Genomic DNA, 13,166 nt, shown 5'->3' with positions numbered 1-13,166 from the left:
AAAAAGGGCCAGAATATCCACTATTCGATTAGCCACACAAACCAAATTCACCCATTCCACAAGGCTAAGAGGGAGAAAAAAAACAAGGAGCCAGAGTGAGATCCTATGGTGTACTATACACTCCTCTTTTGTACAGTTTAAAATGTCTTTTTTTCTTAAAAATAACATTTGAAGTAAACCTGTTTAAATTAACCATGAAATTAATAAAGCAGTATCTTTTGTGTACATCTAAATAAACCAAAAGTCATTAGCTTCTGGGTACTTCCTACTGACATAGATGCAATTGCTCATGAGCATTGTAGGACGTACCTTGCAGCCAATGTGTATTAGCAGGAAATGTCTATAAGCTGAAATGCATTTGTATGAAGCACATATCCTCTTGCCGACATTAGGATGTTCCATGCCGTCCTAACTGCGCTGGGCTTTAGTGAATGGGATCGCGGTCTGGAGGGCGTGCCTAGAGTCACAGGGACGCCCCCTGACCCGATCCCATCATTGAAATCTCGTGATCTCATACACAATAGCGTGATTTTAATTTGTTTACATCGGGACGTTGTTCCGATGTAGACAAATTAACCCAGTCATGAAAGGGATATTAGCTAACAACCACCAGGAACTTATCAAAATGCTGCATTCGTTTTAAATTTGAACAGCTTTTACTTCTACTTTGCAGGCAAAAACAATACATAAATATATAATAAATAAATTTAATATGGTTAAATGATGCACCTTCATATGAATCATAGTTGTTTGTTTTTTTAGTAAAATGTCCCTTTAAGTGATTAACATTAGAGCCTTGAAGATTGTTGTGTGATTTTCCGGTTTCCTCATAGCCAAACATGCAAATGTGCTTTCCATGGGAAATTTATGTAAGAACTTACCGGATAAATTCATTTCTTTCATAGTGGCAAGAGTCCATGAGCTAGTGACGTATGGGATATACATTCCTACCAGGAGGGGACAAAGTTTCCCAAACCTCAAAATGCCTATAAATACATCTCCCACCTCACTCATACCTCAGTTTAACTAATAGTGAAGTAGTGAAGTGTAAAAAAGACTACAAAAGCATACAAAAAAAGGAACTGGAAAAAATATTGGGCTTTTATACATAAAATTCATAACCACCACAAAAAAGGGTGGGTCTCATGGACTCTTGCCACTATGAAAGAAATTACTTTATCAGGTAAGTTCTTACATAAATTGTGTTTTCTTTCATGTAAGTGGCAAGAGTCCATGAGCTAGTAACGTATGGGATAAAATACCCAACATGTGGACAGAAGAGTCACTAGTGAGGGAGGGATAAAATAAAAAGAGCTATTTCTGCTAACAAATTAAATCCAAACAATAATTAAGTTTTTTTTCTTATAAACTTCAAAAAAACTTAAATCATAAGCAGTAGAATCAAACTGAGACAGCTGCCTGAAGAACTTTTCTACCTTAGACTGCTTCAAAAGAAGCAAATACATCAAAATGATAAAATTTAGTAAATGAATGCAAAAAAAGCCAAGTTGCTTTTGCAAATCTGATCAACCAAAGCTTCATTCTTAAAAGTCCAAGAAGAAACGACTGATCTAGTTGAATGAGCTGTAATTCTCTGAGGCGGAGACTGCCCCGCCTCCAAATAATCTTTGTGAATCAAAAAGCTTTAACCAAGATGCCAAAGTAATGGTAAAGGCTTTCTGATCTTTCCTGGAACCAGAAAAAAACAATAAATAGACTAGAAGACTTTCTGAAATCCAAAGAATGCAAAGATCTTTCCTGAGAATTCCTAGGATTAAGACACAAGAAAGGAACAACAATTTCCCTACTAATGTTGATAGGATTCACAACTTTAGGTAAGAATTTGAATTAAGTCTGAAAAACAGCTTTATCTTGATGGAAAATCAGATAAGGAGGCTCACAAGAAAGAGCCGATAACTCAGAAACTCTTCTAGCAGAAGAGGTAGCCAAAAGAAACAACACTTTCCAAGAAAGTAGTTTAATATCCAAAGAATGCATAGGCTCAAAAGAAGGAGCCTGCAAAATCCTTAAAACCAAATAAAGACCCCCAAGGAGGGGAAATGAATTAAATAACAGGATTGATATGAACCAAAGCCTGAACAAAACAGTGAATATCAGGAAGTTTAGCAATCTTTCTATGAAATAAAACAGAAAGATCAGAGATTTGTCCCTTCAAAGTACTTGCAGACAAAACCTTATCCAAACCATTATGAAGAAATTATAAAATTCTAGGAATTCTAAAAGAATGCCAAGAGAATTTATGAAAAGAACACCATGAAATATAGGTTTTCCAAACCTGATAATAAATCTTTCTTGAAACAGATTTATGAGCCTGTAACATAGTGTTAACAACTGAGTCAGAGACACCTCTATGACTAAGCACTAAGCGTTCAAATTTCCTACCTTCAAATTTAACAATTTTAGATCCTGATGGAAAAAAGGCCTATGAGATAGGAAGTCTGGCCTTAGATGAAGTGGCCAAGGCTGGCAACTGGACATCCGGACAAGATCCACATACCAAAACCTGTGAGGCCATGCTGGTGCTACCAGAAATACATGAGACTGTTTCATTATGATCTTGTAGATCACCCTTGAAAGAAGAACCAGAGGCGGAAAAAATGTAAGCAGAAAACAAGAACTGCTAACATATCCACCATCTCCGCCTGAGGATCCCTGAACCTGGAAAGGTATCTGGGAGATTTCTTGTTTAACTGAGAAGCCATCAGAACTATTTCTGGAAGGTCCCACATCTGTACAATCTGAAAAAGCACATCTGGATGGAGAGACCACTCCCCTGGATGTAAAGTCTGGCGGGTGAGATACTCCGCCTCCCAATTGTCTACATCTGGGATATGAATTGCAGAAAGTAGACAGGAGTTGAATTCCGCCCAAAAAAGTATTCAAGATACTTAATTTCATCGCTAAAGGACGGCGAATCCCTCCCTGATGATTGACATATACCACAGTTGTGATATTGTCTGTCTGAAAACTAATGAAACATTCTCTTTTAAATTGAGGCCAAGCCTGAAGAGTTCTGAAAATAGCACAGAGTTCTAAAATAATGATTGGTAACCTCACCTCTTGAGGTTTCCAAACCCTTGTGCTGTCAGCGAACCCCAGACAGCTCCCCAATCTGTAAAACTTGCATTCGTAAGAATACAGTCCAGGACGGACAAACAAAGAAGGCCCCTGAATAATACAATGATGGTCTAACCACCATGTCAGAGAGAGTTGAGTGTTGGGATTTAAGTATATCAACTGTGATACCTGAGAATAATCCCTGCACCATAGATTCAGCATGCAAAGCTGCAAAGGTAAGAAGATGAGCAAAGGGGATCACATCCAATACTACAGTCATGAAACCTAAAAACTTCCCTGCACATAGCTACTGAAGGAAATAATAGAGATTGAAGGTTTAGACAGGCTAAAACTAATTTCATTCATTTCTTGACTGTTAAAGACAGATTCATGGACACTGAATTTATCTGGAAACCTAAAAAGGTGTCCCTTTCCTGAGGAATCACAAAACTCTTAGGTAAATTGATCCTCCAACCATGTCTTTGAAGAAACAACACTAGTTGATTCATGTGAGATTTTGCTAAATGAAAGGATAAGGATTGAGCTAGTACCAAGATATCGTCCAAAATAAGGAAAACACCACAATACCCTGCTCTCTGATTACAGATAGAAGGGCACCAAGAACCTTCAAAAAGATTCTTGGAGGTGTCGCTATACCAAATGGAAAAAGCGACAAATTGGTAAAGCTTGCCTAGAAAAGAGAATCTAAGAGACCCAAAGTGGCCTGAGTGAATTGGAATGTGAGGATAAGCATCCCGTACAACTATTGTGAACATGTAATGACCTTGCTGAACAAAAGGCATAATAGTCCTTATAGTCGCCATCTTGAAAGCTGGGACACTCACAAAACGATTTAAAGTTTTCAGATCCAAGATTGGTCTGAATGAATCTTCCTTCTTTGGGAGAAATAATAGATTTGAATAGAAACCCAATCCCTTTTACTGCTAAGGAACTGGTACAAACACCTCTGAAAAAAATTCCAGTTCTGAAATATATTCAGAAAAAACCTGAACCTTCACAGAGTGTATTGAAACATGAGAAAGAATCTTCCCATAGAAGGTCTCATTCTAAAAATCTATTCAAAACCCTAAGAAAAATATTCTATAGACTTTGGACTGAATCCATCCAAAAATAACTTAATCTGCACCCCACCAGAAGAACTGGTTTGAGAACCGCACCTTCATGCAGTCTTAATAACTAGTATTTGTATAGAGCTTTTTCCTTAGTAGGACTCCAAAAAAAAAAATTTCAGTGCTTGCACTCGGAGTTAACCAAATTGGCAGCGGAATAGTAATAGTTGTTATTATTACTCAAATAAATAGTACACATTTTATTGACCTCAAATGGCTGAAGGCATGCATCGACCCTGCCGGATATGAACCTGTGACCCTTGGATCTTAGAACAAGCATTTGCAGTCAGGGTATTTACCAAATGATCTACATCACCGGCCAAAAAGTAGGGCAGAAAAAAACTCATTTACCTCCAGATAATAGTGGAGATAATAGAAATTAAAACAAATTATTATCCTAACAAGATAGAGATAATAAAATATATTTAAACCATGTCAAAATTCAAGATTAAAACCATGGAGCTCTTCTAAATAGAAAAGCTAAAAACATAGATTTGAAATTAATCTTATATGACAACAAATATAGTATCATAAATAAAATGAATACATTTTGAAGTAAATGAACAATGTTATATACTTCGGAATCTGAAAACTGCGTATACTAACTGTCCAACAATAAAGTTGAGAGAGCAGAAATGTCAGTCATAGATATAGCTGAACTAAGAATATAAACAGTATGTAAATATGCTCTTTTAAGGCAAGATTGAAACTTAAAAAGAACCTGAAAATAAGTACTAACTTCCATTGAAATAGTAGTACATTCCCAAAAAGAAATCAGGTTTAAACCATTCTAGCAAACATATCATAGATAGCATCTAGAATAGGAAAAAACCTCAGGAGCAATTTAAAGAAATCTTTAAATGAAGATAACATATTTAATAGGAGGACTAGACTCCTAATACCTAAAATTATCAAAACGTCCTTAATAAAGAACAAAAAAAAAGTTAAAAAATGAAAAAGAAGATTTGTCAAATACAGTCTCTGATGCAGGATCCTTTGAGCCAAAGAAACCCTCATCAGTAGAATAAACGTAGGTATGCTGTCGGTCAAAACAAAATTGATTAAATCTTATAACAATTTTGGAAAGACCTTATAAGTTTATTTGAAGACACAAAGCAGTCATAGCCTTCTTATGATTGCAGTAATAACATGTGAAATCTGTAGAATTAATCAGGTACATTAAACTGAAATATTAAAAACAGTAAATATATTTGTACTTATAGAAACATTATCAGCATGAAATAAGTTAAATAAATGCCACATAATTGAGCCAAAGAGAATACAATCAGCTTGACAATAAAAAACACACTTAACTTGTTGATGAAATGTGTTCAGGGCATCTTAGTTTCTACAGTAACATCAGAGTCAGGATCAGTCTGAGACATATTGCAAAATGTAAAAGGAAAAAAATTAACATTTAGACAAAATATTCAATTTCCTCATATAGCAGTTTCAGGAATGGTAAAAAATGCTTATGCTAAACAAATATGCAAAAAACAAACAGCATAGCTCTCTATAATATAAAGAGAGCAAGAAGCATAATTGGGTAAAATAAAATAAAAATTGGCGCCAAGTATGACGCACAACGCAAAAGGAAGTGAATATTTTTTTGGCACCAAACCAACACCAGGAAATAATGCAACTCGTGTCATAACAAGCGCGACTTTGCGCCAAAACAACTAGCGTTAATAAAGACGCAGGAAATGACTAAACTTGCGCCACTATAGGCGCAACTTTGCGCCAAAAACAAATTTGCCCGCCAAGAATGACGCAATAAATAACAGCATTTTGCGTCCACGCGAGCCTAGATTTGCCCGCGAAAATTAAGGAAAAATAAGTCAAATTGGAAAAAAGACTGAAACCCCAGGTAAGAAAAAAAGTTTAAATAAACTTCTTAAAACATGATTCTCATACTGAAACTGCTAGACTGCAAAAGGGTAATATACATAGACCTGACTGATGGCAAATCTAAGTAAACCCATATATTTAAAACTTTACAATATAACAAAGCGCCAAACATAGCTGAGAGTTTCTTAAAAAAATTATATATTTTTAACAGAAGACACCCATCCACATATAGCAGACAGCCAAACCAGTACTGAAAAATATCAGCAGAGGTAATGGTATAAGAGTTTATCGTCAATCTGAAAAGGGAGGTAGACAATGAATCCTTACGACCGATAACAGAGAGCCTTTGAAAAGATTTCCCATGAGTGAAACCATGAAATCAACAGGCGATACTCTCTTCACATCCCTCTGACAAACACTATACTCTGAGAGGAATTGGGCTTCAAAATGGTTAGAAGCGCCTTCATAGAAGAAATCAAGCACAAACTTACTTCACCACCTCCACAGGAGGCAAAGTTTGTAAAACTGAGGAATGAGTGTGGTGGGAGGCGTATTTATAGGCATTTTGAGATTTGGGAAACTTTGCCCCCTCCTGGTAGGAATGTATATCCCATACGTCACTAGCTCATGGACTCTTGCCACTTACATGAAAGAAATACTGGGCCACAATTATAAAGTCAAATAGATCATGGGTGTTTTATATTAATAAATCATGTTTCATAAAAATAAATTAAACCATTCAGCTTTATCTAAACACAAATAGATCGTACGGACAAACTGAATAGATCATTAGACCCCCAACTAACTTTGTAAAATATCAGTATGCAAAAATAAAATATAGAATGGTTATTGTTAATATTTTTTAAAATAACGATTACAAAATCAAGGAAGCCTGCGCAAGTTTATATGTAAACTATGTTTCTTACATGCAACTCAATATTTAGAACAAACACAGTAAAGAGAACTTGAAAAAAAATATGTCTATAGTGCATTATCCCCCTTAAAATTTTCTTAAATGTGCTTCATTTTGTTTTCATTCAAAAGTATTGTTTATAGACTTCAGCCTGTAAATATGTAGGGCTCCATTTAGAAGCTGCCATTGCCAATGCACCTCTGAAGCACCTTTGGCTGCAGCCAATAGTTAAGAAGCAGGCTCTGTCAGACCGCTGTTTCTTAACCTACTATGCCGACTCTTATCTGGTGTCTTTCAATCACCTCAGACTCATCCGATAGGCCGTGCGAGATCAGGGGCGGAGTTGAACAAGCAGTGGCCTGTGCAATGATAAATGCAGGCAGTGTATTGCTGCCAGCTAGCTGCAATGCCAGGCGGACTGGGGAGAAGGTGTCCACCCTTGTCTATCCTGCCTTTGATAAAGGAATCCTTTAGTATATAAAGTCCCATTTATTTAGTACAGAGATGGATGCAGCATGCTACATTTGTATTAGCGGGAAAAAGCTACAAAACTAAACTAAGAAAAACTAAAAATGTGTGCCATAGTTTTTATGACCCCAGGAAAAAGTGTATTTTTTGTTGCTTTGGAGACTTCTAGTGGTGGTCAAACAAGATGGTCAAAACACAAAAAAGACATCTAGAGAGAAGAACAGAGGACAGAGGGTACCCTTCTACCTTACCTAAGACTGGTTGCTGGACATTTTTGTCTAATATATTATTATTTTTGGGTTACATAACCATAAATTAATATGTGGCCCTTAAGGCTTCCCCCCATTCATTAGCAAGTTGGCCATTTTTATTTTTTACAAAACAGTTTTTTTTGTTATTTAATGCATTTGTGCAAACATGAATAATATACTGCAACTTACACAAAGTGAAAGAATAACAAATAAAAGGCTGCAACTAAATTATTTAATTAATTTGTTCAATTATTATACTTTAAAAAAAATTAAATGTAAGCCCCTTGACAGCTAGTACTCCCACCACAACTAACTCCTACCAATGGACCCTCCACCATCGGCACTTAACCCCCGAACTGCCATTACCACTGGCCTTAACCCCCTAACCGCTGGACTCTCATTTACCCCCCTAACTGCCAAACCTCCCACTCCCCTACAGCGAACCCATCCACAACATGACTACCCTAACCTAAGTTTCCCCCTCCTGATTAAGAAAAAAATAATTAAGGAAAAATAAAAACTTACTATAACGCTCCCCCAGCTGGAGATCACCTAACCTATGCTTATCTCCTGGTACCATAAATCCAACTCACTAAGCTATCAGAGGAAACAAATATGAAAAATTACTGTATAAAAAGGTAAAATAAATTCTTAAAAATATAAATTACTCTAGAAACCCCCCTCAAAAAAATCCCCCTCCCTCCAAAAAAGACCCCCTAATAAAAGGAATGTGAAAAAAATACATAATTAATGCAAATCAACCAATAAGATAAAAGTACATTCTTTTGACTTAATTGAATTCTCAAATCAACCAATAGTAACAATGACCATTCCTATTGGCTAATTATTAAAAATCAGCCAATAAGAAGAAAATGTGTTTGTGCATAATTGTGACTGCCAGGTGAGTGTAAGACTTGGAAGAGAGCCTGATTAGATGTGTGAAGGAGTGGGGGTGTAATATTAGGAAAACGCCTGGAGGTTGTGCATAGAGGTAAGCATCAGGATGGTATAGTGCCTGGGGATATGTGCCTAAAGGTGAGAGACAACCTATATTTTTAAGATATCACTTCTCCCTGCAAGAAGGGATAGGTAGTCAGAATAGTTAGTGGGAAAAAGTAGGGATGAGGTAACAGTCCCTTAACCTTAGATTTTTGTAATTACAATAATTTTTTAATATTGTTTATTTTTTTTAATAAAGTATTTTTTCATGTTTAAAAATAATCTCTCGCTCTTCCTCCTATATACACAAACTACACCTCCCTAGGGTGGTCTGTGGGCATCCCCGTGGTTTAGTGTGGGTAGGTGGCACCAGATTGTGAACCTCTCCATCTTGAAGCACATTGATTACATCACACAGAACTCCCCAGTACTGCTTGCACAGTCAAAAACTGTCCCTTCTAGGAAGGGATAACTACCCTGGGGGACATAAAAACAAACAAATGATACAGAACTAGTCCTATCCCTTCCCTACCTTACAATTAAAGCTGATCACCTTTCTAAAGGTACAAGAAGAGGTGATCAGGTCAAGCACGTTTCTGTACCACATTAAATGAACATGTTTGTCACTGTAGTGCTTAAAGGGACATCAAACTCAAAAGCTTTCTTTCATGATTGAGATAGAGCATGTGATGTTGAACACCTTTCATATTTACTTCTGTTATCTATCTTGCTTCATTCAAGTGGTATCCTATGTTGAAAATATACATACAGTAGGTAGGCTCAGGAGCAGCAATGCACTACTGGGAGATAGCTGCTGATTGGTGTCTGAACATATATTCCTCTTGTCATTGGCTCACCCAATGTGCTCAGCTAGCTCCCAGTAGTGCATTGCTGCCACTTGACCAAATTATACCAAGAAGCAAATTTATCAGAATCTTGAAAGAAAACGTTAGGTTTTATTTTTAAGGTATTTGACCCCAAAAATAAATAAGCATACAAAACAGAATTGCTATGTTTAAAGTTTAAAGTATAATAATCTATAATGACAAATTAAAAAGTGTTTTTCAATATCAATTTAGGCTTTAAAGGCTAGGAAAATGGAGACATAACTTTTGTCACCTGTCTGGTATTGTCTTTTGTAAATCTCACTTTTTTCTATTATTATTATTATTATTATTTATTTAGTGCTACTGCTTGTTCAGATTTCATAGTATCCACAGACATACCTGGAATTTTAAGCTTTGTAACAGCTGCTCGAAATACTGGTTGACTCTTCCCTTGAGGATTGATAGGCTGCAGAGAGGCCACATGTACAGACTCTGATGCTGAGAAGGCAAAAACAGCAGACAAGAAAATTACGTATTTACAAAGAAGCAGTATTGAGTCCTCCATAAAACAGAACACATTATTTTGTATGTCAAACCTTAAAACAGATCTATAAATTTCATTAGAGTGCACTAAATTAACATTTAAAGTAAAACAACATGTCTGTGGCCTTGTGAATTTTACTGAATGGAAGAAGGTTTGCTGTGCTTGGCTAGAAGCATGGGCGTTTTCCGGGGGGGGGGCATGATTTTTATATATATATATATATATATATATATATATATATATATATATATATATATATATATATATATATATATATATATATATATATATATATATACACACATATACACACACAGTATATATAAATCAAGGGTTTAAAATTATCCCAAAATACTACTGGTCCTAGTTTACTAGTACACTATACATTTTGAAGTCACTATATGCTAAACTTTAATACACATTCATACATTTCTTGTATGCACTCAGTTACATTGGCGCATAGACATTCTCAGACTCACACACACAGATACATTGGCACATACACACACTGTCACTCACACATACTGACATACAATGAAACACACAAGCTAAAATAACAATGGAAGGGAATCTATGTTGGTGCAGAAGGAGCTACGTTTTGACAATATTTGAATGATTTTCCCACATAATAAATATAGAATTATTTTATTAAAGAATACTGTGAGCACAAGCACATATACATACTTACAAATTGTTTATGTATTACACATACAAAAGTAAAGTTTAGGCTATGCTCATAGGCCTTAAAAACATGTAATCTGCCAAAATGAGCCACATATAGAATAGTCCCATGTGCTAAATGTCAAGCGGACAAGCTTCTCAACTCACAAAGTTGTCTGCTCGCTAAATATGGGCAGCAGACAAACAGGATCCACTGCCCATATGTATCATTACACATTCAAGTGAGCGTGTAGAGCCCGCAACTTCTCGTGTGACCAATCATGTGAGAGAAGGGACTGTCAATCACAAAGATTGAGTGAGCTCACTGTGATTTCTCCTCTCCACCTCAGAGATGGTGTAGAGTGTAAGAAGCAGCAGTTTCATGACAGCTGCTTCTTACATTGCGGGAAGCAGGATCGCATATGCAAACCTGTCCCGCAAGGGCTCTGGAGCAGCTTTCACTGCTTCGTACATGGAGCCCTTTAACCTGCTTTTCTTTCATTTTCTACTTAAAGGTACAGTTCACCCAAAAACTTTCTCCCCTTTAAATTATTCCCAATGATCCTTTTTACCTGCTAGAGTGTATTAAATTGGTTGCAAGTGGCTCCTTTATTCCTATTTCAGCATTTGAAATAGCTGATTTAGCTTGTGGTTTCCCAACCTATACTGAATGTTTTGATACTGGTGTATATGCTATTGACAAGCCTAAGTAAACACAGCCAGCAGAAGAGATTAAACCCTCAGTGGGGGCATGATAGTTAAGTAATAAAATGATAAATTTCCATTGTTCTCTCTATGTATTGAGCTTTGGTTTTCCAGACAAATATAAGATAAGGAAGCAAGTCTGTGTACATAAAAGTGATAACATAATGAGATCTGATATTACCTGAAGCTCAACCCATTGTAATAGGCTGTGGTTTCAAAGCACAAAACCAGCTACTTCATATACACAAATAAACCCGAAAATGCAATTTCTCAAATATTTTATACTCTGCAGTTGGTATAACAAGTCATTTAAAATACATTTATGGAAAAACAATTTTACAGTGTACTGTCCATTTAACATCATATGCACCCGGTTGCAAGTGATATCTTAAAAAGTGGTCCTAGAGAATGGGTTTGCACCATCCCAACCACCATACTTCCTGGAGCTTGTTATTACTTAATTGCAAGTAGTATTTTCTTTTAAAAAAAAAAAAAATCAGTCATATACAGGGAGTGCAGAATTATTAGGCAAGTTGTATTTTTGAGGATTACTTTTATTATTGAACAACAACCATGTTCTCAATGAACCCAAAAAACTAATTAATATCAAAGCTGAATAGTTTTGGAAGTAGTTTTTAGTTTGTTTTTAGTTTTAGCTATTTTAGGGGGATATCTGTGTGTGCAGGTGACTATTACTGTGCATAATTATTAGGCAACTTAACAAAAAACAAATATATACCCATTTCAATTATTTATTTTTACCAGTGAAACCAATATAACATCTCAACATTCACAAATATACATTTCTGACATTCAAAAACAAAACAAAAACAAATCAGTGACCAATATAGCCACCTTTCTTTGCAAGGACACTCAAAAGCCTGCCATCCATGGATTCTGTCAGTGTTTTGATCTGTTCACCATCAACATTGCGTGCAGCAGCAACCACAGCCTCCCAGACACTGTTCAGAGAGGTGTACTGTTTTCCCTCCTTGTAAATCTCACATTTGATGATGGACCACAGGTTCTCAATGGGGTTCAAATCAGGTGAACAAGGAGGCCATGTCATTAGATTTTCTTCTTTTATACCCTTTCTTGCCAGCCACGCTGTGGAGTACTTGGACGCGTGTGATGGAGCATTGTCCTGCATGAAAATCATGTTTTTCTTGAAGGATGCAGACTTCTTCCTGTACCACTGCTTGAAGAAGGTGTCTTCCAGAAACTGGCAGTAGGACTGGGAGTTGAGCTTGACTCCATCCTCAACCCGAAAAGGCCCCACAAGCTCATCTTTGATGATACCAGCCCAAACCAGTACTCCACCTCCACCTTGCTGGCGTCTGAGTCGGACTGGAGCTCTCTGCCCTTTACCAATCCAGCCACGGGCCCATCCATCTGGCCCATCAAGACTCACTCTCATTTCATCAGTCCATAAAACCTTAGAAAAATCAGTCTTGAGATATTTCTTGGCCCAGTCTTGATGTTTCAGCTTGTGTGTCTTGTTCAGTGGTGGTCGTCTTTCAGCCTTTCTTACCTTGGCCATGTCTCTGAGTATTGCACACCTTGTGCTTTTGGGCACTCCAGTGATGTTGCAGCTCTGAAATATGGCCAAACTGGTGGCAAGTGGCATCTTGGCAGCTGCACGCTTGACTTTTCTCAGTTCATGGGCAGTTATTTTGCGCCTTGGTTTTTCCACAAGCTTCTTGCGACCCTGTTGACTATTTTGAATGAAAAGCTTGATTGTTCGATGATCACGCGTCAGAAGCTTTGCAATTTTAAGAGTGCTGCATCCCTCTGCAAGATATC

At 36.7% G+C, this 13,166-nt stretch overlaps 1 protein-coding gene across 1 annotated transcript in view; it reads right to left on the bottom strand.

Annotated features, from left to right (window-relative positions):
- FNDC1 (fibronectin type III domain containing 1) overlaps positions 1-13,166 on the bottom strand; it is a 425,464-nt gene that overhangs the window by 271,675 nt on the left and 140,623 nt on the right. Inside the window, 1 exon segment of the mRNA XM_053711170.1 lies at positions 9,854-9,952. Within this exon segment, the coding sequence (XP_053567145.1) occupies positions 9,854-9,952 (99 nt within the window).

Source organism: Bombina bombina, chromosome 4, assembly GCF_027579735.1.
Source record: "Bombina bombina isolate aBomBom1 chromosome 4, aBomBom1.pri, whole genome shotgun sequence".
Lineage (NCBI taxonomy): Eukaryota > Metazoa > Chordata > Amphibia > Anura > Bombinatoridae > Bombina > Bombina bombina.
The sequence above is the reverse complement of the archived record's forward strand: the minus strand, read 5'-3'. Positions and strand labels throughout refer to the sequence as shown.